Source organism: Osmerus eperlanus, chromosome 20 (assembly GCF_963692335.1).
Source record: "Osmerus eperlanus chromosome 20, fOsmEpe2.1, whole genome shotgun sequence".
NCBI lineage: Eukaryota > Metazoa > Chordata > Actinopteri > Osmeriformes > Osmeridae > Osmerus > Osmerus eperlanus.
Window position 1 is genome coordinate 9,623,381 of NC_085037.1, and position 20,908 is coordinate 9,644,288.

Here is a 20,908-nt window from a genome sequence, read left to right on the forward strand (position 1 = left end):
GCATGCAGGGTTGCTATGACAACCTGAAAATATATATATATATATGACGACGTGAGTGAATGTTTGACAAAAACATTTTTTTACAGCTTTTTATTTTACTTGGAAAGTATCACATTAATGTTAAGTAAAGTGCAAAAGCTAAGCTGTATTGTGCACAATTTATAAAATAAATTAAACAACTTGGCACTAATTTAGATCCATCTAAAAACACAACAGCAAAAAAGACTTATGACGCACTGTCTTACCTCACATGTATCCACTTATTTTTTGTTTAATTTAATTGTTGTTTTATTTTTCATATTTGCTGTGATGAGATGTATATGCTTGTACGGAATTTGTATACAGTATATGTTTGTTATAAAAAAATATATACATTTAGCCAATTTTTTATAAACTGAATGTTCCGCCGGATCGACAGGGGCGCTAACATTTTTGACATGATGGTTGGACCCAACTTGATCTGACGTGTTGCTTAGAAGGCTAAAATGTTCTGAGCATGCGTAGAATAGTTCCTTGTTGAGTTTTGACACGAAGAGCAAGGTAAGATGCTCACTGATATTCCTTGATTTCTTTTGCCGTTTTTGCGTTTCATGGTCCAGTATTGTCTAAAAATACAGGTATGATTGATACTGTACTAGTATCTACTGTTCTTCAAACATTTGCGAGATTTGCGTACAGTTTCAAAATGCAAATGTAGTAGTTCGCAGTAATAGAACGTTAACAGCTGAGCTAGCGTTAGCTACGCTACTAGATAGCCTAGACCCAAGTACACGTAAGCGTAAGCTTTTTCTGTTCTGATGTAGACAATTATTATTCTTGATAGCATATACCACATATATAGTTCTATTAGCTAGTGAGCACCAGCAAATTTCGCATTAAAATAGCGATCAACGTTTATTTAGTTTTGCAATTGTAAAATATCGGTACAGTTGACTTGCTATCTTATTTCAATCGACAAATTAGGAAGTAATGCTACAGTGTAGCTAACGTTATGGTAGGATGGGCCGTAAACTGCCTGAAAAAACAGCATATTAAGCTAATGGTACCGTTTTCTTGTCAACTTGTCTGCAGATGAGGGCTCTCTATGTATTTGCTCTGCTGGCCTTGCTTGGCTTGGGGACAGGAGAGGAGGGCGCTCGTCTGTTGGCCTCAAAGTCGCTGTTGAACCGGTATGCTGTGGAGGGTCGTGACCTCACACTCCAGTACAACATCTACAACGTCGGAACCAGGTACAGTAAAGCATCGTGGTCAGATTATCCATTATGAGAATATAGGTCCTAATAGGATGTTTGTTATCTATCATGTTATCGTCCTTCTGTCAGTTGAACGGGTATTATGGAAGGCTATGATTGGATCCTGATGTTTTACTACAGACTTTAAGGTATCTTTTAAAAGGGATATGCTTGAAATCTTTAACATGTAGTTGTAGAGGCCAATGCCTATTTTCCATCTCCACAGCGCTGGCCTGGAAGTTGAGCTGTCGGATGACTCCTTTCCCCCTGAGGACTTTGGCATTGTCTCTGGAATGCTGAATGTGAAATGGGACAGGATTGCTCCGTATCCTTCTTGAACTGAATGCAGATCATTCCCAAGACACTTTTGGCTTGGCCAGGCAGGTAGGAATGATACAAGCCCACAAATGAGAAGCCTTCTTGTGAAGTAGTAAATTGACAATGTCTTGTTTTTCTTCCACTATTCAAGTCGGAGTCTTGTAACCTTGATGTCATCGAGATATTTGTCTGATAGACTGCTGCAATATATCAGCCCCTTTGTCTGATGTGATGAAGAATGTGTTTACCTTAACACATTCCCTCCCAGAGCCAGCAATGTCTCTCACACAGTGGTGTTGCGCCCCCTGAAGGCCGGATACTTCAACTTCACCTCTGCCTCTGTCAGCTATCTGGCTCAGGAGGGAGGCCAAGTTGTGGTAAAAAAAAAACTATAAACTACTCAGTTGATGGTCAATATAGACGCCATATGATTTAACCTTTGACTTCTCCTTCTGGTAGGTTGGCTACACAAGCGCTCCTGGCCAGGGTGGAATCTTGGCTCAGAGAGAATTTGACAGGCGGTTCTCCCCCCACTATGTAAGTTATCCTGTCCAAAGGTCCTTGTTGGTGTCATCTTCAGAAACTCATGCCTCACTTTGCCCCACCTCTTATTCTCTTCTTCTCTTATGTTCCTCAGCTGGACTGGGCAGCATTTGGTGTGATGACCCTCCCCTCCATTGGCATCCCCCTGCTCCTCTGGTACTCCAGCAAAAGAAAGTATGACTCGCCAAAGACCAAGAAGAACTGAGGGTTCCTCACTGGTGATTCAGGACTGGGGGGGGGGGGATTAAAGGAGTTTACCATAAACTCAGGTGGGGAGGGGCATTAAGGGGGGGAATATCTTTTTTGTTTGTTTTTTTAAATATCCTAATTACCCATATTGGGGTAAAAGAATACACAAACATGGTAGTGATCAAGACTACAACCACAATGTAATAAATGCGTTACAGACTGCCTTTGTTTTGTTTTAATTTTGTAATTTGTTTTAAACCCTAATGGTAATTCCTAAGGAAAATGTGGATTCCCAGTTTTGTCTGGCTGGAATGTGTCTTGTTAAAAATAAACAAGCTGGGTTTTTATTACAGTTGTGAGATTTGCTTATTTATGTTGTACGAGGGTTATGTGCTTAAGTGTAGAATGCTCTTGTGTACAATCAGAATCAGCTTTATCCGCCAAGTAAGTTTACACAAACAAGGATTTTACTATGGCAGGAAGGTGCCATAAGGTACCAAGATAAATATTAATTTCATTTAGATGCCAAGGTACAGAAAAATTGCTTTCCTAATGCAATACTTCCCTTAACAAACTTCAAATACATCTCACAATATCTTGATCAGTCATGTACAGCTAGATTTGTCAAGTTTATTACTTTTTGATCTATCAGACAATCCCCAGATACTCAGGCACGTTTGGGGTTGGGTGGAGGGAGAGGTGGTCTGGAGGAGATGGGCCTCTCAGAGATCTGTTCGTAGATACTGGCACCTGGGTCACAGGTCAAAGGTCGCTCTGAATAAGGGGGCTGAGGGTTCCCAGTTTGTGACGGTGAGGATGACAACAGGAGGGTCTCTCCACTTCGCTGAAAAAAAATATATCAAGGTCATTGAATGCTATTGTGGGGGCAATTAGCAAGCACCATCTAAACTTGATCAATTTTTTTTAATTTCCTACCCAGACTTAACTTATTGTATGGTACATTTTGGGGGAGTTGTACAGAGTTTGTATTGAATCTTGTACCTGCACACGTGAGTCTGGGTGAGGGTGTGTGTTTATGGCTCGGGAGGGTGGGGGTCTGGAGGGCAGACTTGGTGTTGCCCTTTCTGTAAAGGGAATGTGACTTGAACATTCTCTTCTCCCGTGGAGATTGACCTCTGAGTACAGATGATGCTGGGAGTCTGTGGAAGAGAGAGCAGCCATAAAGGTGCTTTTTACATTAAGGTTGTTGTTGAATTTACTAAAAGTCAAGGTCCAGTTTATATATTTTTATGAACTTAAAATGTAAAGACTTCATTGAGTACTTCATTTTTATTCCCAGTCTAAAGTCCTTGAGAACAAGCCTCTTATTGTTTCCAGATCTCACCTGCCCTTCTCTGATCATCTTGCCCTGGTCCCATGGAATTTAAATCCATTTGTTGCTCCGCCTTTTCCTGTTGGAAAAGGTAAGGGGTCTTCTCGTAGGTGTGCATGCTCTCCAACTGCCTATTCCCAGGGTCACCAGCCAAGCCATGTGTCAGTGGAGCAGTGGGTACTGGCGCCCTCTGGTGGACTTGGAGATCGTTGATATTAACATAGGGCGATGCCTTCGTCTGGGGAACCACTTTAGGAGGTTTCCTGACTTTGGCATATTGAACATCAATGGAATCTTCCCCTCCCCATGCCCCAGCACACCCAGTGTCCGACTGTGGAAGGTTGGCTTGAGAGGAAAGGTTCATGTTTGGTGCCTGGAAGAAACAGGAATGCATTATTTTCTCCTTATGCTGTTCTGTACTCAATATACTGTCAGTAAAAGTGCACAAAGAATTTTTATATTATGTAAATGGATAACACAACAAAAATATTGTCCAATTCTGCATAACTCCTCACCTCCAACGAGTGCCCAGCGAGTTCACTTAGTTGGCTTTCAGGTAGAGAATGTGACTTCCTTAGCACTTTCTTCACTATAGCATACTCTGCTGTAAAATCTTTGTCTGTGTGGGTTGAGCTGGTTAAAGGATTCAGCTCAGTTTCAGATATCAAAGGTTTGGGTGAGGATAGTAGATTGGTCGCCTTGTAGTCTCCATAGTCCCCTCTGGGTGCTTCTGCTATCCCACTTCCATGATGGCCCCGCTGTTTGATAATCTCCTGACTAACTTTGTTGGACTGTGGAAAACAGGAAAATAAGCAATTGTAGCATATATTGGTGCATATTTGGAGAATCCAAAATACAAAGTTAACTGACACACCTCATCGCAAGGTGTGGTGAGCATCTCGTCATAAGGCCCAACTGGATTCTGGGTGTAGTAACTGACTAACTCCGACAGGCTTCCATGGCGACTGTCCTCCCCAGTGATGAGATAAGAACCACCTCTGCCATTGGTCCTTCCCTCTTCCTCCTCAATGATGAAATGACGACACCTGTCTTTTCCTCTGCAAGAAAAATGTAACACGTTTGTGTTTGTGTGTGAGGAGAATATAAAACATACCGGTAATTGGTTTGAATCCAAAGTATGTGTTCATGTGTTGGTTCACCTATATGACAGAACAAAACCAATCTTTGATTCGCTGAGCCTTAGCAGGAAACAGCCTTGTGGTTTGTCCTTTAGAATGTCTTCTGCCTCCCTGTTTAAACAACACAGATAATGGCTTGTACTGTGAAAAACATACATTCATCTTAAATTGATTAGATTTTTTTTATAAAATCTAATAATTCTGCTATACGACAAATACATCTTAGAAAGAACCACTATACAGTAGATGTTTTCTGCATGGTCGTGAAAGTTGGGGAAGTTAAACTCATGACGTGTTGAGCATGATTTTCTGTCACACGCTATGAAGTCCTTGTGAGTCAATTCTTAGAGGTGTCAAAATAAAATAACTCCTTTGCTGTAAAATGTTTCTACAAGCACTGTTACACTTCTGTTTGTGTGTTATTAGTTGGCCTTTCTCCTCACATGTACATGCAAGTCCCCTGGACTTTTTTTGTGGGCAACCCATCTACACACTCCTTGTTTTGTCAATGAGTATGACTGATTCTAAACACCTGCGTGTGGCAAAGCCATGAAGCCAACTTGGCAGTGGCAGTCCAGGTCGGCTTAGACGGGGCACCTGAGTCTTCTGGAACCATAGCAGGGTTTGGGCCCTCAGAGCTGGAGACAGGGGCTGCAGAGGCCCCAGCCCCTGGGTAGGGGAAACCTTCTTTATCTGTAAACACTGTAACAGGAGAGAGGAGAGATGGGGGAGATATAATGTTACCCAGAAGAAGGCCTATGTCCAGAATGTAGTCATACAAAACAGTGCAGTATGTCATTGGACATTAGACTTTGGCAGACAAAACACTGAATTCGTTTTCAGTTCTCCACTGCTCTAGACACGCTATCAAATGGATGCTACAGGAAGTTGTATGTTTCTAACTATACTGTGGTTTTCTGGTGACAGGATTTGTAGTTTCACAAAAAATCAATGTGACAGAGGGGCTCTGAGAAGTAAGCAGTAAACGGATGGTACATTTACAGTTGCACACTCCAATTCACAACATGCATGTCAAAGTGGTCTGTGTGGTTTCTATCCTTTCTATGATGCTTCAGTACAAGGCTGACATGAAGACACACTCAGAAGCTAAACAAAAGACAAACGGTCACATGTAAATGACATGCAAGGAAGATAAAACGCCTCTCTATTCGAGTTCCTCATCTAAAATCACATCTCAGTCACATATGGGCCAGCAGACACATATGACAAACATCCTCCTGCGAGTCGAGGTTTAGTTTGACAAAAGTGTTTCCAGTGACTCATTGTCAAAATGTTGGTGCCATTTTGGAGTGTAAAAAAATCTGCCAGACAGTTTAAAAATGTTAGAAGTAGTACTAGTAGTAGTAGTAGGTACTATATTTAATCTACTAACTTTACTTTTTAATTTACAAACTGGTAAATGAACAATCAAGACCACCCATAGTCTATACTGTATGGTAAGACATTCTCAGTCATGTCCGGGCATGACTGTTGAGGTTTGGAGAAACCTCTCCCACCTCTGACTGCTTATCTGTTGTTGTGGAAAATGGACTACGGATACTATTGTCTAGAACCTAATGCTGACAGACTTAATACTTGTAACAAGAAGGATATCTGGTTTTAAAGTCATACAGACTGTTCGCAACGGAGAATTCTAGTTTGCCCATCCAGGGGGAATAGTTGGTCAGCATAGTTTGGAGTGATGAGCCTATACCAATCTGAACGCATGTAGAGCATCACTTGCCCCTCCTCTGTATTTTGTTTCAGTTATTACCATTCCCCTCCAAGCCTACACACCTGGGGGGTATTCCAGAAAGCAGGTTATGCAACATAACCGGATAAGTTAACCCACCAGCTGATTCACAATGTTGCAGCAACCTACTGGAAATGTTGCTACAACGCTGAGTGTCAGCTGGGGAGTTAACTTACCCGGGTATGTCACATAACCTGCTTTCTGGAATACCCCCCTGGACTCCCTCACCTACTCCCTCAGTGTTCAGGCTAGCCTCATATTCCATAATAGGGTGTGGTGTTTTCTGTGAAATGTTATTTTCCTAGCCGGTCTACATTAGCAGATGTCTTGTTTGTCAAACTATGAAGCTTATCCCACCTGTGTTTGAGAGGTTTTAGGAAGCTTTAAGCTCCGCCGAGGTTTAATTGGAGGACTCTGACGAGAGAGCGGCTCATGGACAGATAACTGCTGAGTTAAAGGTTTCTGGAGCTGAGGAAAAAGAGCTCCAATTCTCTCTTCTCGTTGGACGTTTTCAGCATCTGAAAACAAACCCAATATATGTCTCTTAGTGACCCACTGAGCATTACAAAATTCATTGATATTCAAATGAAAATGTTGAGCCAATAAAGTGGACAATAAAAGACAATGTAGGACTTTTTAATCTATGATGGAACTGCCTACCCCTGAATTGCACATAGTTTTGCCCTAAATTTGAATGACCATCTCCTTTCTACATCAAAACTTGACTATCCTACAGAAATGCAAATGTGTGAAATGTAGTTTACAATATCTGAATACTCAGCTGTGACTTTATTGCATATTTAATCTAGGAAATATTATTGCAGATACATATTTGTGGTCTAAATAAGTTGGGCAACAAAATGAAAATGGTGCCCACCACAATTTCATCGAAACCTTATATTTTAAGAGTGTGGCATACTGTAAAAAAAACGGTCTATTTATACTCCTTATACTGTACTTTGCCTGTCACTTAATCTAGTTCTTGTTTTAGCCTTATCAGCCCTGTTCTACAGCAAAACATTTCAGGATACAACAATGTTTTTATTAATATCCATAACATTTAAAAGTATATATCTTAGTGTCAAACCTTTCATGTGTTGGTAGTCAAAATCCATGATGAAATAAAAGTTATTCGAGCACAGCTGCAGCTTCGTATCATCACATCCTCCTTCTGCACATCAACTGGTTTTCTTTCTCCTTTTCTATTCCTCCCCCCCCCTCCCCATGTGTTTGTGTAGCCAGTGTGTTTGACAGAAAATGTGGAGAGACAAAAAGAGAGCAGCAGGAAGGATGTCAAGTGAGAAGCATGCAGACTTAGGTTGAAATAGAAAGTAGTTTATTCATGTTGTATTGTGCAGTGCTTTACATAAAATGTTATGAATTGCATACATGCTGCTTTATATGGTATATATATATATATATGGTATATTCAGATCCATATGATTCAGTCAGATAAACTAAACACGTTTGTTTGATAACAAGTACAACAAACACTAAATTGAGAACCGAAATATGTCTATTTCCTGCATTATGCAGCGGGAGGATTGCAACCCTGACAAGCCATGTGGTCACATGTATCTCTTGTCACACAGGAAAAGAGACATATAAAGCACCCACAGAAATGAGAACGGAGCACCTGTTAGCTAACCCCAGCAAACAATACTGTTCAAACCATGGCCACAACTGAAGACATTTGCGTCATTACCCATATATACATGTAGAGCATTATATCCATTAAATGTTGAGAATTATATAAAAAAGGTAAGGACAAATGGATTTTATAAGCCTATCTGAACTACATAAAAGTTGATTCATCCATGATACTTAATGTTATTTCTTTTTTCCTGAAAGAGATTCCATGTTGTTATTTTATTTTTGTTGGTTTTTCAAATTTCACATCCGTTTAGATAATATGTCCCAACAGTTGCTTGCTTTAATGCACAACTGCATTGTCAAGCTCGACCCACACGGTGGCGCAAAAAGAACCTTAACGCCTCGTCCAAAGCGTTTTCTTTTTACAGCGTATGAGCATGTACACTGCTTTGATTATTCTGGATCTCGTTCATGTTTATTTTATTTTTTTATATAGAACCAGCTACACCATCACTACATTTAATTTGATGCTGTACGTTTTCAGGAAAGACTATAATATCTATAATTACCTGGCAGGGTCTGGCTAGTTTTATTTCCACGCCACTCGAAAATATGCGTTTGACAGTAGACTGTGCAGTAGGCCATATAGCCAACAGATGGGGTAGTGGCCCATGCTTTATTAGAGGTTCAGCATTGTTATTCGGTTTAAAACAACCGCGCACGATTGTGGATCTCGGATGGACAAGCACGAATCGTGACGTCCCTGTGATCAGCGAGGCGGACAGTTTCGAAAGCAGGTGAGTTGTGCCTATTATTGTTGCGAATTCAATTAGAATAGCCTACACAAGTGTTAAGACGCAGTTGGTGGTATATTTACAATGACAACAAAATATGTAGGATTGGATATAATGTGAATAGCATCGTGGATATGTCGCAATCGACACATTTTGATTTCCAATTCTGAGGAAGGTGATTCAGTAAGCTGAACATTTTGTCGACATGAAATTGCATGTCCTGCTAAACATCCATGCATGCCATTGGTTTGTGTGTGTGGGAGTGCGTGTGAGAGAGAGAGAAAGAAAGAAAGAAAGAGAGTGAATTATTGAGTCAGTGAGAGAGAGAGAGTTTTGGGGGATCTGTCTGTTAATTCGGACATATTCCCAGTTTATTAGGAACGTATACGCTATTTAGAGATAGCTGAATGTTGTAGCCCTTGCAGTCTCAAAGTGATACTGGAATGCTGGCATGGTGACGAGGATCCCAACCGACGTGAGCTCTCTGTAGTGTCCCCAGTGGGCTTGACTCAGATGACCCCACCGACCCTTGTAACTGATGTATTCTGTTTATGTTGGAAAAGAATACTTAAAATGTTTAAGTAAGTAATTTTTGCCATTGTTAAAAGTGGTCAGCAGGCTATAGCATTCTAAACTCACGCAACGATTAAACATTATTATGACATTATTTTGTGATGGCCAGTCTGAACTGAAGGAGTAAGCGTATTTTTTTGTTGCCCATTTAGAGGCGTGTACAGTGTGTACGCATGTATGTGAAAGTTACTTCAGTAGCCTATTTAACTTCCAAAGTTGCCAATAAACCGTTTCCTCAAAATCATAGTTTCATGTTGGATGAAGTAAGCAAGGCGTCTGTTGATGTACCTCGCTCCCACGACCACGCGGAAATTGGGGTGGGTCAGGGAAGCAAAAACCTTTCCGCATTCCACGTCCAACTTTAAAAGTTTGCTGGCAGCAGGTCACGGACACGGCGGGTAGTGCTGCGTAGCCTGTAGATGACCACTGCAGAGAGCTAGAATGCGACAGACGAAAGGTGGTTGTTGGAATCTTTTTCGGTAGGTGTTCATTTGTTGTTTCTATTGTCGCCTACCATTTCACTGACCACAATGTTGCACACATGATTTCTTAATCTTAAAAAATAAGAATGCAGTTGCAGTTTGCATGTAGGCTACTGTATGACATGTCAATGTATAGGCTACTCACTCACAATCACGCACACGCACACGCACACACACTGAAACTCATGAGCATGCATAAAACATTGATTAAAAAAAAATCCCTTCAATTTGGTCATTTCCCACTGCGCAATAAATATATAGCTATTCGCATGATTCCAGTCACATTCCCGCAAATTCCCATGGACATACCTATTGTGAATATTCCCGAAACTATGCAAGTATATATACCACAATAGCCCTATACCACAATATTCCAGGTTGGCTACCTGTGTGTTCCTCTAGTGGCTTGTGTTTGCCTTTCAATCTTGTTTTGTCACATTCCTTTTCCCAAGAGGAAAATGTCAAGACATGTCACTGTTATTTATGTTTCCTCATATCATTTTGGGGTTAGGGTGCTCATCAACTCTTGAGCTGTTCATATATCACAGTTTTATTCTTTGGGGAAGGGGTATTGTTGAAGTTTCAATGGTGCAGGCTGTTGAATTGATGTATTTGTTCTCAGGCTGTTGACTAACTGGTGTTGGGGTGGGAGGCTGGAAGTTGGATTTTGTAGAATGTGATGTGGGTGAAGCAGGGAGGGGACTGGAAGAAAACACCATCTGGGAAACAGACCTAGTGGGACAAAGGGAGGAGATGTGGTTGCTGTGATACAGCACTTTGACACACAAGGGTCAGATGACAACGTTTGACGGAGTCAGTAAAAGCCAGATGCATAGTGTGAAATGTAAAGGATTTATGCTGGTTTTCTTTGCTGTCATTCATTCAAAGACAATGGGAACTTACTTGATTTCCAATGGGCTGCTCTCACTCCCTGACTCCCTGACTCCCTCACTGACTCCCTCACTCGCTCACTGACTCACTCACTCACTCACTCACTCACTCACTCACTCACTCACTCACTCTGACCCCCTGTGACCTCTCTCCTTTGTCTCTCTTTTATAATTTGACATGGTTGACTCTGACATGCTGCCTCTCTCTTCTTTCTCTCATTTACTACCTCTCCAACAACATATCCTACCACAGTATTTTAAATGACGGATGTTGATGGAAGATGATCCCTCTCTTCTCTCATCCTCTGTGTTTGGATAATTAGGCGTAAATTAACGCAGATACAGCACATTACCTCCCAGCAATTACTGTAACATCTTGTCAAAAGTCATTATAAATCTCCCACATTTCTTTTTTTAAAGGGCCTCATTATGTAACAGCGCCAAATCGGCCAATCTGACACAGTTGCTGACGTACTTTGACTCAAGAGGGTCTCTGTAGGGTTATAGAACTGTATTTGAAGATGCTTGTTTTTCACACTGTTGAGTAAGTGGATGAGTAACACTCTGTGAACTTCACGCACTGTTCTATTTAGCTCTCACTGCAAATACAGTCTCTTGTTGTTGAGCCTTTGTGTTTGTTATTACAGTTCTATAATACCCTGCAAACAATAAGGAAGTATTTCTCTCTTTTTTATTTCAGGTCCCAGTTTGATGCGGACTGTGTGTATTACACTATGCAGCATTACTTTAAATAAGACACTCACTAACCAATCGTGGGTCCAGTAGGTGAGAGAAGCAAAGGAGAGCACCATGGCTGTCTTTAAGACTGAAAACGTGGAAGATCTCTATGAGATTGGAGAAGTACTTGGATGGTAATTCAGGCACTTGTCACACTCCAGCATTGACCTTCAGTACATCATCAGGCTTTAGAGCGAATTTAAATGCTGTCCATCCTTTGCGTCTCATTGTACCCTAGTGGTCACTTCGGTCAGGTGCGGTCTGTGCGTGAGCGGGCCACTGACACCTATTGGGCCGGAAAGTTCCTGAAGATCCGTAAGAGTCCCTGCAGCCGTCTGGGTATGGACAGGAAGAGCGTGGAAAAGGAGGTCGAGATCCTCCAGACCTTGCAGCACAGCAACATCATGGCCCTGAGGGACGTGTTCGAGAGCCGCGCAGAGGTGGTGCTCATCCTGGAACTGTGAGTAGAGAGAGGGAGTGTGGTCAAGGGTTTGTGATGACATATGAGGAAAGGAGGAGGAGTGACAGGAAGGGGTGTTAACTGTCTGGTAAGGGACAACAATAAGTAGAAAGGGAGGTATTATTACCTGAATGTTAGGAATGATTACAGTAAAAAAAAGTATCACACAGGCATTGTATGTTAGAATTGACTTACAAAGTTACATTACAAATCCCTAGCATAGAAGATGATGGTTTATAATGAAAATGAGACGTACAGAGCAGTAGTAGCAAACTACCGGTAGTAGTATTAAACTGATCAAGGTTGTAACTATCCTGTTTTTCTGCTGGTTCCTGTTTCAGTATTAATGGTGGAGAGTTATTTGACTTCATTGCGGAAAAGGAGAATCTCACTGAGAGTGATGCCATTCAGTTCATGAAGCAGATTCTGGAAGGTGTGGGATACATGCACAGCAAAAACATTGGTCATTTTGACCTCAAGGTAACAAGGGAAGGCAACCATGGTGACCAAACTGTCTATTGTGCTTTCAACCCCTCTAATCTCACTGACCAAGTTTATGCCAGACACAATGGAAAGTTAGATCCCTCTCTTAAGTTTAAGAAAAGATAACTGTACATTTGGGAATTACATTCATAACATTACTTGTCTACATACAGCAGATACATTATCTCACTTTAAATCCCTCACCTTTTAACCCTTTCATCGAAATCTCACTAAACTGGCAATTTCAGCTTTCCTTCCAGAAGACTCTGACCCGGATACTTTTTATGTATGCAGACTTGCTGCTTTCCTTATGATATGACACTTCTCATTGTGGGGATTGTATTCTGTGAGTGTAACTAATACAGATGAGCAGAATTACGCTATGCAACTCTTAATTTAATCCAAATAAAACATTAGAGATTAAGGGGGTCAGATGGCTGAGCGGTTAGGGAGGCGGGCTATTGATCAGAAGGTTGTTGGTTCGATTCCCAGCCATGCTAAATTACGTTGTGTCCTTGGGCAAGGCACTTCACCGTACTTGCCTCGGGCAGAATGTCCCTGTAGTTACTGTAAGTCGCTCTGGATAAGCGCGTTTGCTAAATGTAAATGTAAGTCACACTGTGAAAAGTGACTTACAGTCAGTACAAGATAAATAAGTAAAAAATCCATTCAGATATAATAACAAGAAATGCATTGGATGAACAACAGAATTGCAATCCTTTTTCCCCACTGTTATCATGTGTTGTGAGTGACCATATGGTCAAATAAACCTCTCCATATTTTCTTTTCTTCAACCAGCCGGAAAATATCATGCTGTCCGACAAGATGGCCCCACACCCTGACATAAAGATAATTGACTTTGGACTGGCCCACCACTTTATGCCAGGGGAGGAGTACAAGAGCATGAGTGGCACCCCTCAGTACATTCGTGAGTAGTATGGTCCTTTAAATACAATTGCTGTGTCTAAAATTCATAGATCGTACTACGTACATTATCTTTACATTGCCTGTTACAGCTTTATATGTCATCTTGATTCCTACAGGGTCACCTTTTAGTAAAAATGTGCAATACGCTAAAGCTAGTGATCATCAGTCACATTTGAGAGTTATTTCCTCTTTGCAGTATTATAACCTTAGTGTTCTATGAGTTGACTACATAATTCAGTGTATGAACAGGGTAGTACTGTTTAGTGTCACTGTTGTGCTCTTTGTGGAAGTGAAATGACGTGTAGGTCCTGACGTTTCCATGGAGACAGTGAAAGTTATGTAGAAAGTGCCATGTCATGATCTCCATTTAAATTTCTTACAAGTGGAAAAAGGAAGTGTTTGGCTGTATAGGTTGGCAGGCAATTGTCATTTTTTTCTTAGTCACTGACAACCTGGTGTCAGACTGGTCCATTCAAATTAGCATTTGAGGTTAAACTATCTACAAATAGTAAACATGCTCAAGGCTTTGCTCTGTTTCTATACATTTTTAAGTATACAACTAAATCAATCACATCCAACCTAATCGATACAAAGAATCAGCCTTCATATTGAGAAGCTCTCAAACACTCATTTTAAATTATGTTTAAAATGCATGTTTTATTTTTTTACTACACAAACAAACATGGCAAAATGCAGTATGCCAATAGTTAAGAATGTTATCTCAAAGTCAAACCAGTCAGCTGATATAGGTGCAGGCACTACATCCTAAAATGGAGGTCATTACTTTAGAATGTACTTTCACATTTGATATCTGCACACATGTGAATGTCCGTTCTTATGCTTTGTTGAGTTAACATAGAGGGTTATGGAATATTATGCGTTTAGGAGGTATTCAAATATAACGTAGTGATAAGCTTAACAAATCTGGTTTTACTGCTTACGTACGTGCTTACGTTTTACTAATGTTTGTGTTTGACTTCAGCACACTTCAACACTTTACTCTCCTCATGGAACACACTGCCCCCCCCCCCCTTCCTCTTTCACAGCCCCTGAGGTTATCAACTATGACCCTCTGAACACAGCTTTAGACATGTGGTGAGTGTACACGTGCACACACTCACAGATTTCTATATGAAAGCACAGACTATACATCCTGAAATTACATATAGCAACTGCTGCTCTGGTCCACACTCCTGTAATGCCATAGCATAACATAAACCCTCTCAATTCCTACTAAGTTCCTTCTCTGTTTCACAATTGCCAGTAAACCTTAACCTGAGCTACTTTCAGGCTTGTGTGAGCATGTTCTTTTCTTGCCCTACAGACACAGCTCCTTATCCATGTTTGAGGTTGTCTGTTTATGGTGTTCCCAATGACATCATACTCTTGACATAGAGATAAGACACAGCAATGGTTCTTCATTGTTGTCTACTTTTGAGTTAATCAACTACACTGTTTAAAATAAAATAAAAACACATTAAGGAACACATTTGTATTATCTTTTTGAGACAAATAAATTGTTCCAAAAACATACATAACCATATCCATACAATAATGTTAAGTTCATTTTCTCTCTATTTGTGTATTTCACAGGAGCATTGGAGTGATAACCTACATTGTGTAAGTGAAAAAAGGTTTCCTAATTATATTCTGTATCATAAACGAGGCACAGGGGACTCCATGTCACCACACACCACACACCAGCCATCAGCCAGTGGACTCCCCGGTGGCTGATGTGTTAGGGTTAGGGAATCGGGCTTGTTATCAGAGGGTTGCTGGTTCGATTCCCCGGTCGTGAAAAATGATGTTGTGTCCTTGGGCAAGGCACTTCACCCTACTTGCCTCGGGGGAATGTCCCTGTACTTACTGTAAGTCGCTCTGGATAAGAGCGTCTGCAAAATGACTAAGTGTAAATTAAGACTCATTAGCTCTTCTAAAGTAAACAAACCATTTACTTACAGTGCAAGTCCACAAGAGTCAAGCTTTTAGGCTAGTCCTCACCGGAGCGCCATCTAGAGTGTAGTGGGTATACTGACGCTGACCCAATGTCTGTAACTTTGTTTTTCTTTAGCCTGAGTGGTACATCTCCGTTCCAAGGAGACACTGATGAAGAGACACTGAAGAACATCATAGCCATGAACTATGATTTCCATGACCGCCATTTCACAACCACCAGCCCAATGGCCAAAGATTTCATCCAGAAGCTTCTCGTGAAAGAGCAAAGGTAAATTATGAAAGCCAACTACTCCATTAAGATGGCTTTTTTTTCCATTTGTCAGTTGGCATCTTGCTTTCAGTATATATGCTTGTTTGTTTACCTGTCTGCTTCTAAGAATTGGGCTATTTGTGTTTTATTTTTGTATCTATTTGTTCTGCTTTAAGAACCATCCTTGTTTCTATCTCTTGAGTTGATTCTGTCTCTGACCAAGTTTAGCAGATTGTCTTACTGTCTTTCTGTCTGTCTGTCTCTGTCTGTGTCTCTGTTTGTCTCTCTGTTTCTGCAGTGAGAGAATGACAGCTGAAGAGAGTCTGCTTCATCCCTGGATCAAGGTAAGAATCTGTCTCGTGGTTCTGGAGAGTCTATTTTATTGTAATATACTGTTTGTGGTGAAGTTCTTGGCCTTAACCAATCACACTCCTCATGGCATGATTCAGACTGCCAATATTGCATCTCACAATGAAACCATACTGTTCAACCATAAATACCCCCCCCCCCCCCCCATCTGGCTGAGCGGTTAGGGCGTCGGGCTATTAATCAGAAGGTTGTTGGTTCGATTCCTGGCTGTGCAAAATGATGTTGTGTCCTTGGGCAAGGCACTTCACCCTACTTGCCTCGGGGAGAATGTCCCTGTACATACTGTAAGTCGCTCTGGATAAGAGCGTCTGCTAAATGACTACATTTAAATCTGATGCTTAGTTTAAGGTTTTAGGCTTGGTTTTTGTCCATGATTGTTCATCGTTTGTGTATCATTGTATTACTATTGTAAAGCGTCCTTGAGCTCTGGAAAGGCGCTATATAAATCAAAAATCCTATTATTCGAGATGGGGACTTGGTATGTAACCATAGATACAGTTCCCCCAGACTCCTCCATTTGTGTCTTGATCTATTTTCATCTTGGCCTCTTATTTATTTTTCTTGTATTTTTAGCCACTCACACGAACACAGGTGGCTAACAGAAACCGTTCTTCTATCAACATAAAAAACTTCAAAAGGTTCAATGCCAAGAGGAAGTGGAAAGTGAGTATGAATGGAATCCTAGACGTTTGTATCTGTAAATAATGTTATATTGCAATATTAAATAAAAGGATTATCCTCGTTGCCATGGATACAAAAAACTATTAATTACATTGGCATTTATTTTTGCCTGTGTTGCATCCTTGGGGGATGAGTGAAAGAAAAAACAAATACCAGAGGACACCACAAGGCCTTAGCTGCAAGGCCTTCTGAAGTCTCTTACTGAATATTTGTTTTCACCAGTCAGCTGCATTCACATGATAAACTGGCACAAATGACTGTTAGGATAAAGACAAATATGTTTACAATTAACATGGAGAATGTCAGAAACCAGATGACTAAGTAGCAGTGTGTTTGCAGGCAGTGACCATGCTCAAATGACCACACGTTTATCATGTATAATGACAATGAATTCATTCATGTGCAATTACCTTTTTTCTTGCCTTCTTCTGTAAGAATTCTGCCACCAGATTGTCATGTTTATCATTGTACATTCTTATCCAGTATATTTCTCTCCAATGGGTTATTCCTTCCTATAAAATGTTGCCTATTAAACTGTTATCTTTCCATGGCTGATTTATTCTCTCATCCTCTGCTCACTATCTCTATCTGTTTTCCCCCTTTCCCCATTCTCTGTTTCGCTGTATCCCTCCATTTAGATGTCCTATAATATGGTGTCCATGTGCAACCACCTGAGTCGGCTGAAGTTAGTGCATAAGAAAGGCACATTGGGTGATGAAGATTTGGTAAGACAGAGATTGAGGAATGTGTCCATACACAATAGGAATAGGTCTAATTCCTGATGTTCCTCTTCCTTCAGAGACAGTGTGAGAGTGACCAGGAGGACACTGAGACCAAACCAGCCTCTCTTATTCGTCGCAGACTCAGCAGCAATTCATAGATCTAACCAGAAGGGGGCGACCAAGTACTACAGATTTTATTTTTGCCTTCACATGCAGTGACACAGCCCAAACATATTTGCCCTCCCCTTACTCCTTTAGGCCTAGAGGGTAAGACACAGACTGACAGAAGTTTTGGTTACACCAGAAGGAATTTGAATTCCTCAGCCAAAAGTAGAATTTTCCACAACGTGATATTCTACTCAACGTGATATTCCTCTAAAAGACTCACTCTCCTTGAAACTGTTTAACGCACACACACCAAAATAATTGTTGCACTCATACATTTCTTCAGATGCATAAATGGCAGTGGTTATCCAACATGGAACTAAGAAACGCAAGACAAGTGGTGACTTGTTGAGTTGAGAGAGAAAAGGACACATAGTTTAACTTTGATGTGTTGAGAAAGAGGGACACTGAGCATTACTTTTTCCTAGACTTTAGCTCTATATTATTGTGGTTTAGTGCATGTTTTATGGTTTTGGAGTTGTAAAGGTCAACTGATAGCTGGAGCAACAATATTGTTATTACGGTAAAGTTACTCATTTGAGGATGTGCTGTACAGGATTGATTGCATCTCAAAGGTTTAGGTAAAACCTTGAGTATATGCTGTGTTCACCTCTCATGAGGATTCAAATGCAAATCTTATAATTTAGTAGATCTTAGTCTTCCATATGTTTTAAATTAACGTTCCAATTAAAACATTAAACTTATCAACTATAAATTTGCTGTTACTATAATATTTTATAAAAAGAAAAAAGCTACTGCCATATCATATATTAATTATCCTGATGTAATAAACATGTTTAGTAAATGCTATCATACTACATGCATGATGAATCAGCCTTAAATTTCTGTGAGAACATATATTTTTCTTACCTGTTTCTTGAGGAAGTTTGAATTCGTTTTGTTTGTTACAATAAACATGTATCATACCAGTGTAGTGTGTAGGCTTACTTACTTTTAAAGATTATTGTTATCAAGTTCAACTATCTTATCATACGGAATCAATATTACCTTTAAAGGTTTCTGTAATTTGTACTGTAGACTGTAATTGGAAAGAGATAGGTATGGCAAAATCATGTTTTATGGGCTATAATTAAGTTACATCTGTTGGCAAATCGTTTGTCCCAACACGGCACTTTTTTAAAATTTAATTTGTGCCATAATGATTTATAAATCATGGCGATCAACATAAGAGGCCAAATGTTGAAAAGATAAAGCAATCTCCTACATGTTGTTGGACTCTTCCTATGGGATATGTGCACCTTTATGTCCATTTATCCACTCAGTGCTGACGTCTTTGACTGTACAGTAGTGCCTAAGAGACCAACTAACTTGGGTCTCACAGCATCGATAACAAATCCAACCAAAATTCCGGTGTTAGACACATTTCTTTTGCTACCTTATCAGATTTTTCAACCATCGCGCAAAAACCTGATTGCTGACCCAAAAACCTTGTTGTGCGCAGGCGCAGTAAACCCTGGTATTACAATTCGATGTGTAGCAGAAAATGAGAACACCGGTCAGTCAGGAGTGACGAGTGATGACATCGTTTCATAATAAGTGACGACTAAAATGGCAGCGACATTGTAAAGTATAATATGTTACCTTTAATCTATCAGCATTTTAATTAAGAGTATATTTTTACTTTAAAGATAATATAGGCTAAACTTAAGCTTTTCAGAGCTCGCGTGGACTTCTGCATTGAGGGTTCTTTTTCTGACTACAATCACCTCAAGTTCAGCTTTCATCAAATCCGTTGAAAGACAGGTGAGGCTAAATGTTTTTGTTTTGTTTTTATACGTACTTTCCCACTGAACTGTTTAACCTGAAATGAAAGTTAGTTCAAAGCCCATGTAACAGACACTTTAGCACAACGCAATATTTAGGATTTACGATAAGCGTATTTTCTACACAAGATATGTTTAGTTGTGTGGCTCCAGCAATGAGTTTTGTACTACCTGGCATTATAATGAGTGCCTTCCGACATCACACAGCACCAGAGAGCAAACACACAAAAAAATGCTAATGAAGCTTACATTTCGTTCGGCCTGCGGTTCAGTAGACTACTGTAGGCATATGTTATCAATAATGAAATATGTAAAGCTGTTGCATAGGAAATCAACATTTACTATTGAGAAATTGAGTTGGCATACTTGCTAAGATCAGAAGAATATTGCTGAACAGTAAAGTAGAAAGCCTTTACGAGAATGTTTCAAATGTATTTTATCATTCTGGAAAGATAAGACTGGGTGGCTTTGTGTAACCTGTGTGATCTGACAGTAATAACACTTGGGGATATATATATATTGGTTTTGTGAATGGCCCATGTTTGAGTGTTGGAGGATGTCGCTTACAAGCACAAGTTAGGTGACACTAAACTGTTTTAATTGTATTGGCTCTTACTTGTAGTGTTTCCCCCATTGTTTTCTACAGCAAATGGGGTCAGAGAATCTAAACAATGACTAGTGAGAGGAGTGAGGAGGAAGATGAAGGTTTTAAGGGAAAGTCAGAGGCAGGGTGTATAGTGTGTGCTGGAGAGAGAAAGAGAGAGATGGATTTTAGAGAGAGTGATACTTCTTTGTCAATAGTGGATTTTAAGCAAGGGATCACAATGTTATGAGTGACACAGGAAGTTATCCCTAGTCATTGTTGTACACTGAGGAGCGACTGTCTGTAACTTAATACCAGCAACACGTCTCTTCCACATTCTTCAACAGCATATCTCATGGATTCAGCTGAAAAGTTCACTGTACTCAAATGCCCCATGAAGAAACACTGAACAGAGGAACTGGTGCCTTCATTCACCTCACCCACTTGAATAAGAAAAGGAAAAAAGAAAGAAAGACAAAAGAGAGAGGGGGGAAGGGTGTGTTTGGGGTGAGGGACTGAGGGCGAGTAACAGTAGACGGGGGATGCAGTGAAGGTACAGGAAGGCAGAGGGACAGAGAGAGGACAAAGACAGGAAGGAAAGAGGTGAAGAAACTGAGAGGTATGTTTCTGCTTCACCTTTTAACATGATCAATATACCACCTTTTGCTTGAAAAGTTTTTGATTAGTAGCAGTAGGCTGGCACTGTGACATAAGTGATAGTAACGTTGATTGATAGTTGATTAGTAAATGCTTGGGGGGGGGTGGCTAAATGATAGCGATTATTTACTTAAAGAGTAGGATTGACAGTTGCAAAGTAACAAGTAGATGTCAGACGCAGCTAGTGCTAGTTGCGGATGTCAGATGCTTCTGTCTAAGTAGGACCTTAAACTTAACCTAGAATGCACATCAGAATCAGAATCAGAATCAGAATTCGGTTTATTCGCCATGTAT

General features: G+C 40.4%; 4 protein-coding genes across 8 annotated transcripts in view; 3 read left to right on the top strand and 1 right to left on the bottom strand.

Moving 5' to 3' along the window:
- Positions 1-402: 402 nt before the first annotated feature.
- On the top strand, positions 403-2,629 carry ssr2 (signal sequence receptor, beta). Its single transcript, XM_062445731.1, has 6 exons — positions 403-540; positions 1,072-1,229; positions 1,459-1,557; positions 1,819-1,927; positions 2,010-2,087; positions 2,188-2,629. The coding sequence occupies exons 2-6, from the start codon at positions 1,072-1,074 to the stop codon at positions 2,296-2,298; spliced, it is 555 nt and encodes a 184-aa protein (XP_062301715.1). The 5' UTR covers positions 403-540; the 3' UTR covers positions 2,299-2,629.
- A 98-nt stretch (positions 2,630-2,727) lies between these two features.
- On the bottom strand, positions 2,728-7,743 carry si:ch73-109i22.2 (uncharacterized). The gene is made up of 9 exons (XM_062445729.1): positions 7,595-7,743; positions 6,865-7,025; positions 5,287-5,456; positions 4,776-4,865; positions 4,490-4,673; positions 4,131-4,406; positions 3,628-3,988; positions 3,285-3,442; positions 2,728-3,126 (listed from the first exon to the last, which is right to left on the bottom strand). Exons 1-9 carry the CDS (start codon positions 7,620-7,622, stop codon positions 2,950-2,952), a joined length of 1,605 nt encoding a protein of 534 aa, XP_062301713.1. The 5' UTR covers positions 7,623-7,743; the 3' UTR covers positions 2,728-2,949.
- A 1,043-nt stretch (positions 7,744-8,786) lies between these two features.
- Positions 8,787-18,519, top strand: si:dkey-240h12.4 (death-associated protein kinase 2). Of its 3 annotated transcripts, XM_062486461.1 has the most exons (13): positions 9,000-9,077; positions 9,836-9,946; positions 11,540-11,711; positions 11,816-12,037; positions 12,379-12,517; positions 13,319-13,448; positions 14,494-14,542; positions 15,041-15,067; positions 15,519-15,671; positions 15,952-15,997; positions 16,596-16,685; positions 17,342-17,428; positions 17,503-18,519. In XM_062486461.1, the coding sequence occupies exons 3-13, from the start codon at positions 11,650-11,652 to the stop codon at positions 17,581-17,583; spliced, it is 1,086 nt and encodes a 361-aa protein (XP_062342445.1). In that variant the 5' UTR covers positions 9,000-9,077; positions 9,836-9,946; positions 11,540-11,649; the 3' UTR covers positions 17,584-18,519. The 3 variants fall into 3 exon arrangements, with proteins under 3 accessions (XP_062342444.1, XP_062342446.1, XP_062342445.1); XM_062486460.1 differs by lacking the exons at positions 9,000-9,077; positions 9,836-9,946 and adding an exon at positions 8,787-8,897; XM_062486462.1 differs by lacking the exon at positions 9,836-9,946 and having other exon boundaries at positions 8,938-9,077.
- Positions 18,520-19,129: 610 nt separating this feature from the next.
- The window catches only part of arhgef1a (Rho guanine nucleotide exchange factor (GEF) 1a), a 28,208-nt gene continuing 26,429 nt past the window's right edge, over positions 19,130-20,908 (top strand). Inside the window, exons 1-2 of one of the 3 annotated variants that reach the window (XM_062487337.1) lie at positions 19,130-19,173; positions 19,261-19,354. The gene's annotated coding sequence lies outside the window, so the exon portion shown is untranslated. Of the gene's footprint in view, positions 19,174-19,247; positions 19,355-20,509; positions 20,577-20,908 lie in introns of those variants that run through there. The other 2 variants (XM_062487336.1, XM_062487338.1) reach the window with 2 other exon arrangements.